Source organism: Bubalus bubalis, chromosome 14 (assembly GCF_019923935.1).
Source record: "Bubalus bubalis isolate 160015118507 breed Murrah chromosome 14, NDDB_SH_1, whole genome shotgun sequence".
Classification (NCBI taxonomy): Eukaryota; Metazoa; Chordata; class Mammalia; order Artiodactyla; family Bovidae; genus Bubalus; species Bubalus bubalis.
Window position 1 is genome coordinate 82,079,499 of NC_059170.1, and position 21,106 is coordinate 82,100,604.

The window sequence follows — 21,106 nt, forward strand, 5'->3', positions numbered from 1 at the left end:
TCCATGTAGTTCTGTGTAATTGTAGTTTATATCTACAGATGAATCCTATTTTATTCTGTCACTAAACCACAATTTATTTATCCACTCTCCTGGTTATGGATATTTGGGTTGTTTACGGTTTGGGCTTCTGACCTGTAGTTCTGCTTTTGGTGTACATCTCTGTTGTATATTGGGCCAACATGCTACATAATGCTACACATTGCTCACTTTATTAAAGAAAGGTCATACCAATTTTAGTCCTACTAGTTTAAGAAACTTACTGACTATAAAGTAGTTGCAAACTGTATCATCATTCTTAAACACCGTGTATTCTATGGTCACAAATAGTCCATATTCTGCATTTCTAAAACATGCTTTATTGTGGGTACTTTGGGAAGACTGCATTCCTGTTCATTGGGTCACATTTCCAACATGAAACTATTCCTTGATTCCAAAATATATGAAAAGTATGTTATTTTTTATATCAATAAGGTCCTATCTACCAAGTATGGTTACTTCTCTGTGATTACATTATGTAACATGGGTTGAACCAGGATATATCTGTAGATGGTTTTAGAAAAGAAATACCAATCATGTTATATTTCAAAGATAAAATTTCCTCCCCTCTAAATACTTACACTGTGTAATATTCAGGTGCCTAAATCCATAGGGGGCAAGATGGTATTTACCTGTTAAAACACTCTGAATAAGATCTTCTGTTTTGGCAGGTGCCTTTACAGAACCTAAAATAAAAAGACAAAATAAATAGCCTCCTATAACTTTTAAAATTATCTTCTTCCTGTAAAACAACGTTTGGCTCTGGTCTCTGTTTCTTTATTACAGATTACAAATTCCTGAAGAAAATTATCCTAAAAACATTCTAAGACATGTCTTCATTTTGTAATTTTGTGTCAAACAAATTAAATGTGAACCTATATGCTCCATTTATAGAGAGAAAGGACATCTCTCCACTTTGAATCAAAACTCTGTCAACAAATTCAGTTTTGACAATGCTACTGCCACCTTCTGGCAAAATCAGGAGTGACACGTGAAGACCACTGGTAGGTCAGCAGGCAGGAACAAAGTTTCAGGCAAAACCTATTGGGTGCCAAAGTCACTGGTTAAAAGTTTAAGGAGAAACAGGATAGTCTCATGGTCTTGAAGTCTCTCCCCCAAGATATTTATTAACTATAAAGGGGAAAAGTACAACTCTAAGTGGAGGAATCAGGCAGGTGGCACCTTAATCAAGTGACCCAACATGAGGTACAGCAACATCAGGTATTCCTGACATGATGCTCTGAGAACAGCATCGCTTCTGTGACGTTCCTGTCACAAATGCACACCTCCAGTCTAACCGTGAGAAAACATCAGGCCAATCCAAATTGAGGTGCTGTCTACAAAATAACGGACCAGTACTCTAAAGGTACACAGGGCATGGAAAAATGAACAGACTGAGGGACTGTTGCAGATTCAAAGAGGCTAAGGACACATGACAATTAATACAGTGTGGGATCCTGAGTTCGAACCTGGAACAATAAAGACATTAGTGGAAGGCAGGTGAAGTTCAAAGTCTATGGTTTAATTCAAGGCATTATGCCAATGTTAATTTCCTGGTCTGACTCTGACCGATGTTAACACCAGAGAAGAGGAATCCATTTTTGTAATGTATTCTGTGTTATTTTGAAAATGATTCTAAAACACCCAGTTAAATCAAATGCTAAGTTTTATCCTACTCTCAAAAGCACAAGGTTATTCGCTATTTAAAAAACTTATTCATATTCTAGAAACACACAGAATGTTTGTATTTGGTACATAAAATCTTCATTTGAAAATATCACGTCTTGTTTATACTTGTCACTCTTTAATACTAATCTCAACAATCTCCTTTCTTAAGTAGCCTCAGTAGGAGCAGAGAAGCTAAAGGGAAGGATTTTAGGATCATGGAGAATGGTGTCAATTTTGCCTTCACTCTACATTAGCAATGTGGCCTTCAAGAAGTAACTTATTTCTGCAATTTAAAACTGCAATTTATTCATCTGTACTGTGGGGATGATGGTGGAATCAGTCCTCAGAGGCCTGGTCTGAGAGTGAAATGAGATAATCCATGTGAAAGGCTGAGCATGCTCAGCACGTGGTTGGCACTTAAAATTAGTGAAAAGTGAGTTGGAGAAAGATGGGAAGGAATTCTTGGTCGAGAGTTAATTTAGTGAAGCAGAACTAAGAATGTACTTCTAAAGCATAAAGTATAAGGTGTTTGAAGAACCCCTCACACACCCTGTCAGCAGATGGACCAACATCCATCACTAAATAAAGACATGGGGAATCTGGGTGATATTTTGTTTTGGTTTCACAAGTTATCAGCAGAGCCAGATGAGCACTTACGAGTCTCATAAAAAGGACTTACGAGTCCTTCTTTCTTTCCTCCCTCCCTTCCTTCCGTTATTCATCCCTCAGCAAACATTTCTGGACTGCCTCCTAAGTCCATGTGTCTCCCTAGCCTCATGATGCTAACTCAGTCATGCTGCCCGCTTTTAGTGTGGACACACTAGAGACTGCTGGTTACGTAGTGCAGCTCTTTCCTCGGAATGTTTACCTGGAGCTGGTTGGCTGTGCAGAGCCTGGGAGGGTGGTTTGGGTGTCAGGGACGTCGTGTGATTCACCCCGTTTTCTGCTGGAGTTGGCCTGGCTTCACTCGGAGCTTCTGATGGTGTTTCCCCAGGATCAGCCTAAAATCATAGACATACTTTCATTTTCCACACTTCTTACAGTTCTTTTGTTACCTTCTGAAACCCACAAAGTTACATTTGATGCCATTTCCACAACGCATTTGGACTCTGAAATTTCACATTTGAATCTATGTGGAAAGCAGGGTAAAAACAGCATGGTATTGAACCATGATTGTGGTAGGTTAATTGTATTAAAGTCCCAATATCTATGCCTTCCTGTGTTCTGGCCCTTGAGTGTGTCCTCCCACACTGACAGTGGAATTGAGCATGTGATTTGCTTTGGTCAAATGAAAGAGTAGCAAACTTAATGTAAGCAATGCATTGAAAAGCCATGTGCAAATGTTTCTTCTCTTTCTCAGACCCCTGCTATAGCCATGGAGCATGAGAATCCATGTGGAGGCAAGCTGAGTCACATAGGCAAGGACATCCTGAACCAGGCAGCCCCAAGCTGACCGTGGAAACTTAAGTGAGTCCAGCTCAGATGAACTGAGACTAGTCCAGATCAACAGAACTGCCCAGCTAACCAAATGACTCATGAACAATAATAAGCAGTTGATATTGTAAGCCACTAAATTGGAGGACTATTTGTTATGCAGCAGTAACCAACTGACAGTGGTTATAAGTGTTGATTTTAGAGTCAGACTTATCTGGGCTATAAGGCCCTGCCACTTATTAACGGTGTGATATTGAGCAAGTCACTTAACTGTGTGCCACTCATTTTTCTCATCTTTATTGATGAGGATATGTATTGGACTGGCCAAAAAGTTCGTTTGCATTTTTTGAAACACCTTACAAAAAAAACTCAAACTTTATGGCCAACTTGATATGTACTGGGGATCATATTGTCTACATTGTAATGCTGTTTAGAGAATCAAGTAAGTTACTATTTATAAAGTGCTTAGAATAATTCCTGGCACAGAGTATATATGTGCATGTTAAAGAGACAAAACATTTAAGCTTGTATAACACTACCAATGAATAATAGTAACAAATACATTAAGTGAAAGTGAAAGTGAAATTGAAGTCGTTCAGTCATGTCCAACTCTTTGCCACCCCATGGACTGTAGCCTACCAGGCTTCTCCATCCATGGGATTCTCCAGGCAAGAATACTGGAGTGGGTTACCATTTCCTTCTCCAGGGGATCCTCCTGACCCAGGGATTGAACCTGGGTCTCCCGCATTGGAGGCAGATGCTTTAACCTCTGAGCCACCAGGGAAGCCCCATTAACATGTATGAAATTTCAAGACTTCCCTGATGGCTCAGACGGTCTGTCTACAATGCAGGAGACCTGGGTTCGATCCCTGGGTGGGGAAGATCTCCTGGAGAAGGCAATGGCAACCCACTCAAGTATTCTTGCCTGGAAAATACCATGGACGGAGGAGCCTGGTAGGCTACAGTCCACAGGGTTGCAAAGAGTTGGACATGACTGAGCGACTTCACTTTCACTTTCTATGAAATCTCTACTGCATTCCCTATAGCAGCTAGTCTGCTATGCACTGTTCAGAGCAAACATTTAATGTTTGATGAATAAATGTTGATCTTAATAAAACAGTTGCCTCCATAATTATATACCATCTCAGTGGTGCTTTCTGGGGTTCTACAATTCTTTTCTCAGAATTACCTTCTGAGTTCAGGGCGGATTTTCCTGACAATGAGGCTACCCCAATGCTCTACTTTGTAGTATCATTAAAAATATAATTAGGAAATGGCCAGAAGTCATTTGGAACCCAATGTTATGACATTTTGTCATGTAATTACAGAAAGCAGGTTGTATTACAATAGCATTTTTAGAAAATGTAAGATGAGAATGAAAATAATTACTCTCATTGTCACAAGTGGCTTTTTTAAAATTTATTTTAATTGGAGGCTAATTACTTTACAATATTGTAGTGGTTTTTGCCATACAAGTGGCTTTTAATCTGTCCCCCAAAGCATCTTTAAAACATGTTCCAACACTACTTTTGGTGATGGATGGCGAACTTATTTTAATTCAGTGAACAATCCCTGTTTACCTACCACAGCCTGTTCTGCTCAGAGCTGTGACGCTGAGATGCAAGAGATAAGCTGGGGTCAGTGGTGATGGTGGGGCAGGGAGGCAAGAACCTAGGCCTGTGGAACTCATGATACAGAATGCTGGCTTCTGAAAGATGGCTGCTCCGAAGGGGGAAGTTCTGGTGTGTGTTATTCAGTTACATCCATCAGGAAAATTCTCCTTAAAATCATGATGCCCAGGAGGGGATTGCATATTTTTTGTTCAGCAAGAGACTGCAACCTGAAGGCTTATGGTTCCACTAGAGTGCATGGAAATGCTCACTAAGTGTTGCCAGATTTTAAAATGAAGGAGATTTTACCTTAATAAAATGGATTTCCTACTTCACTTGAAAAATCATATAGGGTACCACTGGACCTGCAATCTCACTCTGGATGAGAACAGAGGGGTTTCTGCTCCTTTAGCACAATTCCATCTTACTCATTTACCTGCCTTGGTCCTGTAGTCACTGGGTTTGCAGGAGACACTTGAGAAGAATGAACTATCAGAGATGTTTGACCACAAAATTCCTAAAGAAAGTATATTTACATTGCACAGAAGAGAGCTGAAGTAAAGGGAGTGCTGAAAAGAGGACTGGGTCATCAGCAAAGTTACCCCCAGCTTTGTCCTCTGGCTTGAATACTGGGAGGGAAAGTTTTCTACCTCCCAGTTGTAGGGGGCCTCCACTGTCATCAAACTCAGCCACCTGGGAAGTAGGGACAGAAGGTGCTCTGTTCCATGGGCAATCTGGAACCTGTTTATATCAGGCAGGTTTCTGTAACCATATGGGGAATAAACTAGATTCTTTCCGGTATGACAGCTGGCTGATACCAGCTGTCTGCAGGAAGACAGGGAAGAGGACAATTTTGATGGAGCAAAGAATGGAGGTGGTGGAAAGTCAGTTTCCATGAAGGCAATCATGTGTGGCTGCTTTTTGGCAATTAGGAGGAGTGTCAGGGGCCCTCAGGCTGGAGGCATATTCAAAATAAACACGGAAGGTTATTTCACCTGAATCCAGTTTTGCAGGTATTCCATGCAGATGTGTGCCCTTGGGAAATCAAGTTCAATCATTTAACTCTAGTTGAGATGCAGGAAATAGAAACCTCTGCTTATCAAGGGTGTATAAGACAAAGCCCTTACATTCCAGAAATTGATATAATGTATGAATTCAAAGACACTTTTAAAAAAGCAGATACATGTTGGCCTTCCCTTAAGAATCCACCTTGCAACGGAAGGGACACTGGTTGGATCCCTGATCTAGGAAGATTTCATATTCCTTGGAGCAACTAAGCCTGTGCACCGCAACGACTGAGCTCAGGCGCCCAGGAGCCGGTGCTCTGGGGAAGCCACCGCAGTGGATCGCAGACACAGGACAACAAAGCGAAACCCCCACCCCCCGCAACTAGAGAAAGCCCGTGTGCAGCAAGGAAGACCCAGCACAGCTGAAAAATAAATAGATTTTTTTTTTTAAAGCAGATTAACGTTGAGGAAATACAACTGGCAAAAATTTTGTAGTTACAACTGAGTATCAAGAGATCGTCAAAGCCTGGAGCTGGATTTGGGGCAGGCTCTGGATAAATGCTTGGTCCGGGGGTCCTGCTCCAGGAAGGGCAGGCTGCATCGCATACATAATCCCAGGGTCACGTGGGACCCCTCGCACTGTAACAAGCAATTGGTAGAAATGATGGAAATGAGCAAAGCAGACGAGATGGAATGTCACAGGGCGAAGCGAGGCTGTGCCCAGACCTGGAGAAGGAGCCGTTTAGAGCGGTGACTGCTTTCAGCCCGGGCTTCCAGGAAAGTTGGAAAACTGCGTTTTTGTCAGCTGTCTCCCATTTTAAAACCACTGAGAAGCCAAACAAAGCTCATCTTCAGAGTGCATTTGGCTGAGAAGCTGCGCACCTGGGCCCTGCGCTCGGAGGAGAGAGCTCGCCAGGATTTCAGTCGGTCCAGGCCAGCTGTGGACCCACCCAACGGCTGGAAACCGAGTGGGTGGGGCCACCTGCCTGCAGTCCCCGCCCACTTTCCTTATCGGGGCCAGCAAAGGAGGGCAGAATGCTGAACGCTAAGGACTCGGGGACCCTTGTGTAGACTGACCCTTGTCAGAGACCTCTTAGGATTTCCTGGAAACTGATTATAAGCTAGTGAGAATTTATAGTGGCATAAGCATCAGACTGATGCTTAGAATATGTTGCTAACGAAGGGCAGTATATACAGATTTGAATTGGCATCTCCCTGATGAAGATCACCATGTGCCAGACACTGTCACACATGCCAGCTTCATCTCAGCCAGCAGGGAAAGCAGTCACTCAACTCCATCAGACGGCGGAGATTAGTTGTTCAGTCGCTCAGTCGTGTCCGACTCTGCGATCCCATGGGCTGAAGCATGCAGGCTTCCCTGTCCTTCACCATCTCCCAGAGCTTGCTCAAACCATCAGGGGCATTAGTAAGTGTCTTTACTAAAGACTTTGTTAAAAGTCACTAGTAACTTGCTGGAAGCCACATTGTTAACAGGGGCATTAATGTTTGAATATATGTTACAGTCTAAAGTCTAGGTTTTTCTACCGCATTAGTTCACCCTCTATTCTGATAAGAGCAACTTAAGCAACCATAATGGTAACTTACTTTATTGATGAGATACAGAGATGTATAAATGTAAACATTATTCTCAAAGAGCTTACTCTGTTGCACTAAAAAAGCATTCGTGTATTAAAAATGAGTTAAATAAAGCAGCTAAACACAAGAATTTGTGGGAGGGAGCCCAATGCAATACTATAATTTCTAATATCATTGAAAGGTTGAATAATTCACATGAGATGAAATGCAAGAACCAGATCCCCTGCCCCACTCACAAGCATAAGTGGAAGGCAATACTTGTGACTTTATTTCTCCCCAGTCCAAATATTCTTTTTCATGAGTTAGAATAAAATAAACCTGCAATCCTTTCTCATTGCACTGGAAATTACAATAGAAACAAAAGAACTGGAAATATTTTCTCAATTTAATGGCAAGACTCTTGGGATCCAATTAAACAAATTTTCAAGGAAAGAAGTTTCAGAAGTTTATTTCACTTGCACTAAATTTTGCTTACGTGAGTAGAGAAAAATGAGTTACAACAGAAATAGTTCACTACTCTCCAGTGGCCAAGTGGAAGCATTACACTATTTTTCTTTCAAAACATGAAATAGTAGATGTTTTTAAAGCCAAGATTTTATAAAAAATATTTTTATCCTTCCTATTTCCAATATGAACAGAAAAATCTTAAAATATAACATAAGTGGATCAGTAAAAAATATAACTAGAAAGACCATTTTCACAAGTTTTAGAGAAGGAGGAAAGGCTACGTGGAATGCTAGCTAAAAAGACTTCAGTCCCAGGCATTAAAAATTGGGTCTGATGATGAAGCAATAGAGAACTAGGATTTAGGGAATTTAGTGAGGTTCATATGGTAAAGTAAAAGGTTTTCCAAATACCAGATGTGTGACTGGGCTATTGGTGGTGTTGGTGTTCTGCCTGAGTCATCTAAAAATACAAAAGTAATTACCCTCCAATTAAAATAAATCAATGAATTAAAAAATTAAAAAAAAAACCACAGTGCCTTCCATGTCATGGTTAGGATAATACTATCTTCACTCGGATTCCAGATGGGTGAGGGCAAGGGCAAAGTCATTAGTGTCTCCAGAATATTTAGGTCAAGGCTCATAATTTCACCATGTAGAGATCTAGTTCACTCAGGATTAATTCAGGCAGTGGAAGTGGCTACATCAAAACCAGCCTTTCCCTTAACAAAGAGCTTTCTTAAACACCTGTACAATTGGTACCTTAAATTTATATTACCTGAGTGAAATTAGATTATGTATCTGCCCCACATTTCTAAAAAATTTACATTTCTAAAACCTGTATCCTAATGTATGTGTTCTAAAGCACTGAGGGATGATGTATGCTAATATTTGCAGCCTACTTTTAAATGCATCAAAAATCAGATGGAATAATGAAAGAATAGAGGGGTTATATATGTGATCTATATATCCACATATAGATGGATATATACATGATAAAGAAAATGCATCAAAATTGGAATTGTGGAATCCAGGTGATATACGGGTGCTCTTTGTATAATTCTTTCAACATTAGTGCATGTTTGAAAATCTTTATAATACGTTATGACAAAGCCTCTATCTTTTTAAGAGTCCATCAGAGTGAGTTAGAAGCAAAAGACAGCTTTAAGGAGCTGAGTAAATTCATTTGTTGACTTCAGTTTTCGTCATCACATGTGTCATCAGCATTCAAAGAAACTATCAGCATTCACGAGGTATCTCTTTGATGAAGCCTTAGTGACAGCTGCAAGTTACATGCATATGTGTGAATTTTAATTAAAGTCAGTTTCTTCCTCCAGACTGTAAGGACTATAAAAGCATCTGATTTTTCTAATCATTATATCTCTATATTGCCCAGTATGGAAACTGACACAGTGTGTTAAAAAAAAAAACACAAAACTTTTATTAGAATGAATGCATGAAGAAATCGTTTGTTTCCTCCTCATGTATAATCAATAAATTATTAGTGACAGAGTCCTGAAATTAAAGAACCACTTAAATGTTATGATAAAAAGATATTTTTTGAATGAATGAATCAATGGGTGAAAAATATGAAGATGCTGCTCTTCCTGTTGTCTGTGGCTAGAGAATCATTTATTCACAGTTGCAATAATTTATTTAGAAGGAGATTAAATGATGACAGGACATAGCTCTGCTGAGTATTTTGTGTTGCATATGTTACTCTTTTTACCAAATTTAATTTATTGGAAATATTTTGATATAGTCTCCAAAGAAATCAGCAGAAACAAACTCTTTGAGTCAGGCAGAAATCATGGATTTCTCCTTTAAAGAAGTTGTGGACCAACCACACTTCACATTCATTTTTTTGTGTCTTTCATATTAATTAAGTGAAATCATTTGGCAATGACTATGGCCTATCACTCACAGAACATATTCTGGGTCTGTGATGACATGGAGGGTGGGATGGGGTGTGTGGAAGGGAGACGTGTATGCTTGTGGCTGATTCACATTGTTGTAGGGCAGAAGCCAACACAGCTCTGTGAAACAAGTATCCTCCAATTACAGAAAAAAACCATTCTGGACAATTCCCCAAGAAGAGTTTTTCCTGTCACCCTTCCCAGTTTCCAGACGACAGTTGAGAATGCATAGAATTCTTGACTTTGTAATTTCATTTTGATTCCATGTGGGGAGAGCCACGTGCTTGAGAGACAGATGTAGGGCTCCAAGCCAATGGTTCTCAACGTGTGGCCCCTGGACCAGCAGCATTAGCATTGATGCAAACTTGTCAGGATGCCAGTTCTTGGTCCATCCCAGATCTGTTGAACCAGAAACTGTGGGGGCAGGCCCAGTGATCTGTGTTTCTAGGAGCCATCCAGGTGATCCTGATTCACAATAATACTAAAGTCTGAGAGCTCTACTACTCAAGGTATGGTCCATAGCAGCACCGGTATCACCTGGAAGCTTGTTAGAAATGCATAATTTTGTGCCCTGCTCCAGACCTATTAAATCTGAATTTGCACGATAGCAAGATCTGTATGCAGATTAAAATTCGAGAAGTCTTGCTCTAAAGCAGAGTGAAAAACTGTCATTTTTTAAAATTAGTGCCAAATTCTTAAATAGTGGATAAAGTGTCAAGCTTCCATCTTGGAAAACTTAAATGACATCCAATGCCTTATTGAGTTTAAACACTATAACTTTTTGAGAGCACCACCTTGGACTTTTTGCTATTGGATTATTTTACTGCCGAAATTCACACCAGACCATAGGATATTTTTTGTCTTGAATAATTAAACCCATTGAAGATGCCCACTGTGCCACACACAGAACTAAGAAGTAAATGGTTTTAGATAAATTTCAGCTCACTTATAAGAGCATGCGTGAGAAAACTAAAAAAGTAGGCCTCTTGGAATAACCAAAATTTGAGTATTAGCAAATAGCTTTCTCTTTCAACATTAAAAGGACGTGAAGACCACTCACACACTTCACCTGTATCATGCACATACAGATGATAGAGGGCTAGCAGGCAGTGTACAAATTAACCTAACAGATACCACATATATAAACCTAACTCTTTGAAGAGTTAAGTGCTAATAATATCCAGTGATTTAAAGGAAGAAATCTTGACATTTGATTCAAAAGAAAACTGAATTCAAAGTATTACTATTTAAGGTAAATGTCTTATATTCCATACTCAGTCTTCCAGGTGACCTGCTAAAGGGGCCAGAGAGATGAATAAGGGCTAGTCCTTATTAAAGGTTAGTAGAAAACTACAGTTTTGTTATTGAGGTAGTGCGATGTGGTGTACCGTTGAGCTTTGCTACTCAAGGTGTGAGCCATGCAACGATGCTATCCCATCGCTGGGGCTTGTCAGAGATGCTGAGGCTCACATCCTAGCCGAGACACACTAAATCAGGGTCAGCATGTTGTCATGATGCCCTGCCCTGCACATAAACTCCCAGCAGTGTTGATGTAGAACGTGAGTTCTGGAGCCAGATTGCTTGGATTTCAATCTCAGTTCTGCTCCTTAGTATTTGTGTGGCACTGGGCAAGGAATAGAATCAGTCAGTGCCTCAGTTTCTTCATCTGTTAAATAGGAATAATAAATAATCATTAAGAAATATGGACATTTTAGGACTTAACATGTGTTAATAGATGAAAAGGGTCAGAATGGTGCCAAGTTCACAGTAAACACTCAGTAAAATATTTCTTCACTCCTTGTGCTAAAAAGAAGTCATGTTCAAATAGTGCATTTGGGATATTACATACTATTTTGCAGTCAAGCCACTGGATATTTACTTTATTCTCTTTAGAGGTTTATTTTGAAAAATAGAAAATAAAAGTGCTACTGATATCTCATTAGTGACATCGCTCAGTCATGTCTGACTCTTTGTGACCCCATGGACTGTAGCCTACCAGGCTCCTCCGTCTGTGGGACTTTCCAGGCAAGAGTGCTAGAGTGGGTTGCCATTTCCTTCTCCAGAGGATCTTCCCGACCCAGGAATTGAACCCAGGTCTTCTGCACTGTAGGCAGACACTTTACTGTCTGAGCTCATTAGTCATCTCTAATAACCACATTAAACTAGTAGAGCTGTGGAAAATTTATTTTTAATTAAGAACTTTTGTAAAGGAATACTATACATTCATAGAAAACATGCTAGAATGATGACCACCAAAAATGTTAATCTGATCTGCAAGATTACTGAGAGGCCTTTTTGTTTCTTTATTATGTTTTAAAATTTTTTACACCATTTTATCTAGAGAAGTAACTAAAAATATTATAAAGCCTTAGTAATGACTCAGATTAGGTAACATTCTATGACTTTACTAACCCACGATCCTGATTTATGACTTTAAAAGAGACAAAATAAATTCAGCAACTCAAATCTATTATTCCTTAATTTCTAATTATACACTGGAATTATATATATATATGTAACTATATATTTCTTTTCACATGATCTGAAACAAATGTCTATTGTTCAAAGCAATGGGGGAATTTTTAAATTTCCTACTTTTTTGGTTTGCCAATTACCTATGAAGATAATTTATTAGACTATTACAATTCTGGGAATATTTTGTAGTTCAATAATGTCTTTCATTTTCAAATAGAAATGACCTTTATAACTACCAAGTTAAAAGGATTATACTAAAAAAGTCTTTGCTGCTAAAATAGTGTCTCCAGTGTCTGCCATGTCCTAGATAGAATTTTCTTTTGAGAAAACCATAGTTACTTCTTTTCAGTGGCCTCATTCAAACAAACTTACATTATTACAAGACAGGATAAAGGGCATGCTGGTGTTCAAAGGTGTGAAATGCCATTTTTCTCCCAGCATTATATGGTAAGGGCAAATAATTTTTCTTCTTGAGTTTTAGAAATGAGGTCAGTTAAGGGTTTAGACATTTCAAAGGAAAAAATAAATGTATTTTCTACAGGACCATGTAAAATTTATGCGATTCAATGTGAAATTTATGCGATTCAATGCTTCTAAAATTATTTCTGAAACTGAAAATGTTCAAATATTATTTGAGTGTAACCAACTTTATACATTTACTGAAAATCCTTATGACCATCATTTTAGAGGAAGAACAAAAGTAATGTTGACCTAAAATTCTACTTCTGTATTTTTATATCCATTATTGTTATATTCTCCACAAATAGCTTTTATTTTTTCAAAAAATTAAAGTATAGTTGATTTACAATGGTGTTAGTTTCAGGTTTACAGTAAAGCAGTCAACTATATATATATTTCATATATATATTTCAGATTCTTTTCCATTATAGGCTGTTACAGTTCTGTTTGCTATGTGTGCTGTTTATCTATTTTATATATAGCCGTGTGTATCTGTTAATCCTAAACTCCTAATTTGTCCCTCCTCCCTTTCCCTTTGGTAACCATAAGTTTGTTTTCTACGTCTGTGGGTCTATTTCTGTTTTGGGAATTAGTTCATTTGTATCACTTCTTAGTTAAGTAAGACAGAGAAAAAAAATATCACATGATATCACATATACGTGGAATCCAAATAGCTTTTTGGTATGTGATATCTGCTTTGAAAGGACAGTGACATGAAAGATCTGCAGTCTCAAAGGCCTTAGGTCTCCTACTCTGCAAAGTGACATTTTTCTCATTAGAGAAACAGTCTTTAACTGTTTCATTACAAGGCTTTTACCTCTATTACTATATTATATAAGCTGCAATTGGTGGTGTCTTGAAATCTCTTCAAGTCAGAGCTTACTCCTTGGAGAAGATGGCCAACATCTAGGTACAAGTTGATGATATAGAAAGTATTGTTTTGAAATAGTAGCAAAACATAATTTTATCTGAAAATGCTTTCTTTAAACACCTATTTTTTTAAGAAAATAAATTGCATCCAGTTGATTAAAGAGATTCCTGTTTTCTAATTAGAGAAGGCTTAATAGTAATCTAATTATATCTCCACATATTATCTTTCGGAGAAGGCGATGGCACCCCACTCCAGCACTCTTGCCTAGAAAATCCCATGGACGGAGGAGCCTGGTGGGCTGCAGTCCATGGGGTCACGAAGAGTCGGACATGACTGAGCGACTTCACTTTCACTTTTCACTTTCATGCATTGGAGAAGGAAATGGCAACCCACTCCAGTGTTCTTGCCTGGAGAATCCCAGGGACGGGGGAGCCTGGTGGGCTGCCGTCTATGGGGTCACACAGAGTCGGACACAACTGAAGCAACTTAGCAGCAGCAGCAGCAGCAGCATATTATCTTTACCATGAATTATATTTTATGAAACATGTTATTAAGTTAAAGTCAGTAGAAGAGAAAAGAGTTTCAGAGCTTGGAATCCCACTGATATCTAAGGGGAGCCTTTAATTTCATATTGGTGTTTATATGAGTAAAACAAGAAATTCACTGAAATCGCTAGTCTTAATCTTTTCAAAGGCCATTACAAAGAAAAAAAAAAAAATCCTATCTTTGAAGAAACACTGAAATTAAAGATGTAACTATTGTCAAACATTTAAGTTCTAGTTCCCAGAAAAAAAAATCAGAAAGGGTATTCAATCTTTGGGATTCCTTATTAGCAGAATTGTACTTGGGATTCTTGTCTGCGTGATAAATTGAGAGGATGTTCTCGGGTGAAAACTGCAGGAAGTGAGGAAAACAGACTAAGACAGGGAAACAAGATAAAGCCAGAGTGGTTTGAGTTGGAGTCTAGCCTCGGCCTGACCCTGTAGCTGGCGGGCGGGGCGGGGCATGGGAGCTTGAACTGCAGCAGTGAGGGCGCCCATTCAGAAGCGAGAGTCAGAGGACACAGTCACCGCCTGGAAAGCACAATCTGCTAGACGTCTGATAGAATTGCAAGGCAGTTCCTATCAGCCTAGGCCAGGCTTCTGGAGAAGTGTGCGGCTGTGAGCTGTTTTCAGCCCACCCTGCAGCAGCCCTGCAAAGGAACTCTGGGCTGGTACCAGCAAAATCTGCTTACAGCATGGATGACATGCTTGCTCTCTGTGCCCTCTGGACCAGCCAAGCAGTGAGTGCTCAGACTAACTGCTCAAATTCAAGCAGTAGGCCTAAGTGGTGGTGTCTTTTTTTTTAAGTGGTGTTTTTTTTTTATTCAGTTCTTTTTAAAATTTATTTATTTATTAGATTGCAGGGTAATTACTTTACAATATTGTGATGGTTTTTGCCATACATCAACATGAATTGGGCTTCCCTGGTAGCTCAGCTGGTAAAGAATCTGCCTGCAAAGCAAGAGACCCTGGTTCGATTCCTGGATCATGAAGATCCCTGGAGAAGGGATAGGCAACCCACTCCAGTATTCTTGGGCTTCCCTGGTGGCTCAGACAGTAAAGAATCCACCTGCAATGTGGGAGACCTGGATTTGATCCCTGGGTTGGGAAGATGCCCTGGAGGAGGGCCTAACAAACTACTCTAGTATTCTTGGCTGGGGAATCCCCATGCACAGAGGACCTTGGCAGGCTACAGTCCATGGGGTTGCAAAAAGTTGGACCCAACTGAGCGACTAAGCACAGCAAAGCAACAACATGAATTGGCCACAGGTATACAAGAAAATGGAGAAGGCAATGGCACCCCACTCCAGTACTCTTGCGTGGAAAATCCCACGGACAGAGGAGCCTGGTAGGCTGCAGTCCATGGGGTCGCTGGGAGTCGGACACGACTGAGCGACTTCACTTTCACTTTTCACTTTCATGCGTTGGAGAAGGAAATGGCAACCCACTCCAGTGTTCTTGACTGGAGAATCCCAGGGACGGGGGAGCCTGGTGGGCTGCCGTCTATGGGGTTGCACAGAGTCAGACATGACTGAAGTGACTTAGCAGCACACAAGGAAAAGCTTTACAGACAAGTAAAAGCTAAGTGGCTTTTAACATATGAAAAAGAAACATATGCTAAACATAGGTGTCAAAGACACAACGTTGGAAGTAATTCATGTCTACTGTTAGATGTACTTTTCCAGGAGTGTAAAATTTCGCTAATACTCCATTTTCTGCATACAAAGAAAAACATTATTTATGAAACTTTCCAGGCCAACTTTAAATTTCATCAAACAGGACAGTATATTTATTGGTTCTATAGGATATGATGCTTGCAGTGTAAATAAGAGCCTGAAAAATTTTATTTTGACATTAGATATTTTTCTTTTTTTAAAGAATATTTATTTATTTGACATGCAGGATCTTCACTGTGACATGCAAGATCTTTCACTGTCGTGCATGGACTCTCTAGTTGTGGCACACAGGCTTAATTGCTCCTCAGACATGTGGCATCTTAGTTTTCTGACTACAGATAAAACCTGTGTCCCCTGCATTGCAAGGCAGATTCTCAACCACTGGACTACCAGGGAAAACCATATTTTTCTTTTTTCATTTCATTTTCTCTCACGTTCAATTAACATCTTAGATCACAAATTTCTAAAATTCTATACAAAAAACAAAGAAATAATCATAAATGTGCTAAAAAACATATGATGTTTGCTGCTGCTGCTGCTGCTGCTAAGTCGCTTCAGTCATGTCCGACTCTGTGCGACCCCATAGATGGCAGCTCACCAGGCTCCCCAGTCCCTGGAATTCTCCAGGCAAGAACACTGGAGTGGGTTGCCATTTCCTTCTCCAATGCATGAAAGTGAAAAGTGAAAGTGAAGTCTCTCAGTTGTGTCCGACTCTTCGTGACCCCATGGACTGCAGCCTACCAGGCTCCTCCGTCCATGGGATTTTCCACGCAAGAGTACTGGAGTGGGGTGCCATTGCCTTCTCCTATATGGTGTTTACTGAAGATCTATTTAAAATATTAAAGTATTCAAAATATCCAATAATAGAGATTAGAAAGATAATGTGCAGCTATGTAACAGAAGATTACAAAGTTATTAAAAGTCATGTCATAGAATATTTTATGACATGGAACTGTTTGCATTAAGTGAAAATAAAAGGTTAAAACACAGATTGTGAATATTATCCCGTTTTATGAAAAGTACTAATTGTGCATAAAAAGCCTAGCTGCATGTATACCCCTTATGTACAGTGCTGGGTGTCCCAGGTGCCACTAGTGGTAAAGAGCCGCCTGCCAATGCAAGAGACATCAGAGACGTGGGTTCAATCCCCGGGTCGGGAAGATCCCTAAGAGGAGGACATGGCTACCCACTCCGGTAATCTTGTCTGGAGAATCTCATGGACAGAGGAACCTGGCAGGGCTACAGTCCATAGCGTCACAAAGAGTCAGACATGACTGAAGTGATTTAGCACACATGCACGCACACATGTACAGTGTTATCTCTGTGTGGCTTGGGTGTTTGGATTAAAGGTGATGTATTTGGGATTTTTTTTCTCATTTCCATTTAAAAATTTTTCTATGACAAGCCTAGGTTTCTTTATTCTTTTGGAATAAGAAAAAGCTGATTTAATAATATCAACTTGAGTGGACTTGCTATTAAAGTCACCCAAACAAATTTCAAGGTTTTTTCCTATACTGATATTTCTCCAATTTTTCATCTGTTTTCCTGAATCTATCCTCTGAATATTCAAATGAAGTGTGAAAATAGCTAGTTTTTAATCACTATTTGTAATGTTTATGTCATCCCAATAATCATGAAATTCTATTTCAGCTTACATGGAAACTTCATATTTTTTTTTTAATAAACACATCAAAGATTTTATTCAACTCGTTGATTAATGACTAAATCAATCAGATGACAAGGCAAATTCACCAGGATTTTGAGGAAGCTTCATATTTTTAAACTTCACTTCTAATATTTCTAGGCCCTTTCTTACCTATTCTTTGCATTGTGACATCTAATTTAGAATAACACACCAATTATTTTGGGAATATGTATTATAATATATAAATATACAGTAATAATAGTTGACACTTTGTGACCTATACTACACAACAGGTACTGTGTTAAGTAACTTTTGTACTGTAAAAAATCACAAAAGCACTTTGAAAACCCTGTACTTTAAAGACAAAAGAAAACAACAAATGACTTGATGATCTGCCAGGAGCCGGCATATTGCATATTGAGTGAGGATCTGGAATAGCTCAACTGGAATTCTATCACTGCCGGGAGCCAGCGTGAGGCACTCCGCCCATGACAAAGGTCATGAGGAAGGAGGCTCGGCATACGCAAAGGCGGGATCGAGCCTCAGGAGTCCCCCTGGAAATTCTCGAGCATCTACCCCCAAAACCAGAGTCTGCCTACTTTCTGCTTTGTGCTTTCACCTACACCTCTGACTTTATGGGGGGCTGTCTCCCACTACCTCTCTCTGAAAAAAGAGTTAGCTTACAGCTCCAGTTAATAATTCTTGGATGTGACAGTGTTTCAACCTACAAACTCCTTTGGAAATCCTCTAGCCTGCCTGAATGGGTTTTTCTGGCCACATGTGATTGTTCAGAGCCTCCCAACTGTGAGAGGCAGGAGATGTTCTAAACTGCCTAAACACAGATTCCTTTGAGTAGTTAAAAGATTGATTAGAAATTGTATTGGTGAAGGGTTTTTCACTTGTTGGGCCAATGTTTGCTGCTAAGTCTCCATACTCCTTACCTACTGTGTCCTTGGCAGTGTATTGATTGATATAATGGGTGTATAGAAATGTAAAATCCAGCTTTGTCCAATGCTTTTTGGAAGGCTGGTGCCTGACTTTGGAATAATCACCTTTAGAGAAAAATAAGTTTCTTAAAATGTTAACAGGCCTCCGGGCCAGAAGATGATGTCAATCACCTGAACTTTTGCATATGATAAGTTTGAAAGCCTGGCTTACATTAGAACCAGGAACTGCTGTCCTTGCATGACTCCACCCCTTCCCCCATTATCCTCTATGCATACCTTAAGGTATAAAAACTACTTTGGAAAATAAAGTGCGGGCCTTGTTCACCAAAACTTGGTCTCCCCATGTCACTCTCTCTCCCAAATTCCAGCTGAGTCTCCATCTGGAGCGCGGAACCCACCATGCTTGCTAATTATGCCTGGGCTTCTAAGATCTGACCGGGGAGGCCTCAGTGTCTCCTCTCCTTCGGGAGAACGGAAGGACGCCTGCGGCCTACGTAAGTGGTACAAACTTCTTGTCTTGAAGTTTTATTGGTCTCCAGCGTAAACCAAGCTACTCAGCCTCTTTTCTCCACTGAATTTTCCTACTGAGCTATCTTCATTCTATTACTCTTTATATCTTTGATGAATAAATAATTAAATAGGTCGCCGACGCCGTCCCCGCTTCGAATACCCTGGATCAGCCGGGGCTGGACCCCGGCAATGATCATCTTCTTTTCTACATGTTTTATTCACCTTTAATCAACATGAAATGATCTAGAAAATTTCCCCTGAAACAGCAAGATGTCTACTGTTTAATGTGGTCACAAAAGAAGATGCTGGTGGTGGCCACAGAATGCCAAAAGAGAATGAAATATGAAAAATTCAGGGTATCTTCTAGATGTTTTGGGAGATGAGGCTGAACTCCACCAAAGTGGTTTTCCAGTGTTCTCTTTTCCTTTCCTGAGGGTGATGTTATGTAGGAAAAGCTAGCAACAAGATTTGGAAATCATGCTTCACACCATGCACAAGGCTAGAACAACCCTCTCACCTCTTTCTTCACTTCTTCTTCATCTTCCAGTGTTAAAGCAGCCAGTTGTTTAGCTCTCTGCTCCATCAGATTCACATATCGGATTGGATTTGACAAAGCTTCAATCACATCTAAATAGGAAAGAGACATTTTAGATTGATGGTCCTGGAGATACTGATTATCCACCATGCATCAATCTATCCATCCATCCCTTCATCCATCCATCCAGTCACCCATCCATCCATGTATTTGTTCATCATCTCTCTACTTGTCCATCCATTTACTGATTCACCATCCATCTTCCATCTTTCCATCTACCCATATAACTATCTACTTATCCAGCCAACACTTTGGAAATGGACAAGAGTCCACTGGCTGAACCTCAGGAAGAGAGAACTCAAAGGTCATCTCTGAGTCACACTGGACAAGCTCCAACTCAGGATGTGCCAGTGCTCCAAATTTTTAAGTTTTATTTGAGCATTTCATCCAATTCAGACATGGCCCACAAATTTGTCCTGTTTCCCACACTGGTGTTTCACAGGGGAGACATTTCCCATAAAAAGGCTGCTTTACAGACTGTTGAAACAACCCAGTGATTTGGCAATATGGGTATCATTTGAACATGATGCTGTCTAGCTGGAATGAGTTATGAGCTGCTGTCTTCAGATTGGACACCTGCTCCAAGACTACCATAGTCTCCACCACTTCCCAGGATCTTCCACTCAGGTACCTTGGCACCACAAGCATTTAAATGTATGATTCCAGGCTGACATCATCGTAAGTTAGTTTCTATAGTTTAGGATTTCACTCATAGAAAGGGTCAGGATTCTAAAACTGGCTGAAGGCAAATTCACTGCACAGACCTAGATAGACTGTATAGTATCAGGTAGCATTGGGTAGAAAGTACTGAACTCATGAGAATAATATTACCTATGGATAAAAATGCTCAATAATTTATTGAGATTTAAATTAAAATTTATTCACAAGGGTTTGATGAATTTACTTCTAAACATGCATACAAACATAAAGGTGATTCTGAGGTCACACTCTCTTGCCTTTGTTTAATCCAGTTTTCTTTCCACTGAGTCACAAAAATATGGATGACCCCAGATGGAGCTATCCTTCCGGGTTAGGTGGTTTACCTGCATATGTGTCTGGGACATAGTCCTTCACCTCTATGTAGACAAAGAGCGCTGGCAGCATCAGAGGCTGGTTCCTCTCGTTCCTCAGACAGATGTAGTGATAGCCTGGGGAGGGGGGTGACATGATACCGTGCATCACGGTTTCTTATAATGCGAAACATCTATTCGATCGGAGTACTTATTTCAGATGACTCTGGATGACCAACAGCTTACTTCTACCTCATTTTAATCATATGCTCTTGACTGATAGGGTATTATCTTTCTCATCAAAGAGGAAAATAATGTTGACTCTGATTTTTTTTCTCCCTTTCCAACCCTGTTTTTCCCCACAAGAGAATTTGAAACCATGTGTCACAGATTGAATTATCAGTCCAAATTTGTGCCCTGTACATGATTTCTTGGTTGGGGGGTTAGCCTGTTTGGACAATGGGATGTTAGTGATGTGTACAAGCAGAGGCTTCACACGCACTTGCAGATACAAGCGTGCATCCCACTGGGCTGCCGTGAGATGCCTGGGAGTGCAACTGCTTCTTCACCTGGAGCCCCTGCGTGAGCAGGCGTGGGAAGTCCACAGCCTCAAGCACAGCTTCACAGCCAAACCTCACCAAGCCCTACTACTCCACGCTTGTGAGC

The 21,106-nt window shown here is 40.1% G+C and overlaps 1 protein-coding gene across 6 annotated transcripts in view; it reads right to left on the minus strand.

The window, feature by feature from the left end:
• Positions 1 to 21,106, minus strand: part of PLCB1 (phospholipase C beta 1) — an 849,858-nt gene that overhangs the window by 135,417 nt on the left and 693,335 nt on the right. For all 6 annotated transcript variants that reach the window (XM_025264704.3, XM_025264705.3, XM_044928314.2 and 3 more), the window contains exons 22-25: positions 20,474 to 20,578; positions 19,353 to 19,462; positions 2,573 to 2,705; positions 669 to 722 (exon numbers count right to left, since the gene is read on the minus strand). In XM_025264704.3, the coding sequence (XP_025120489.1) occupies positions 669 to 722; positions 2,573 to 2,705; positions 19,353 to 19,462; positions 20,474 to 20,578 (402 nt within the window). The remainder of the gene's footprint in view (positions 1 to 668; positions 723 to 2,572; positions 2,706 to 19,352; positions 19,463 to 20,473; positions 20,579 to 21,106) is intronic.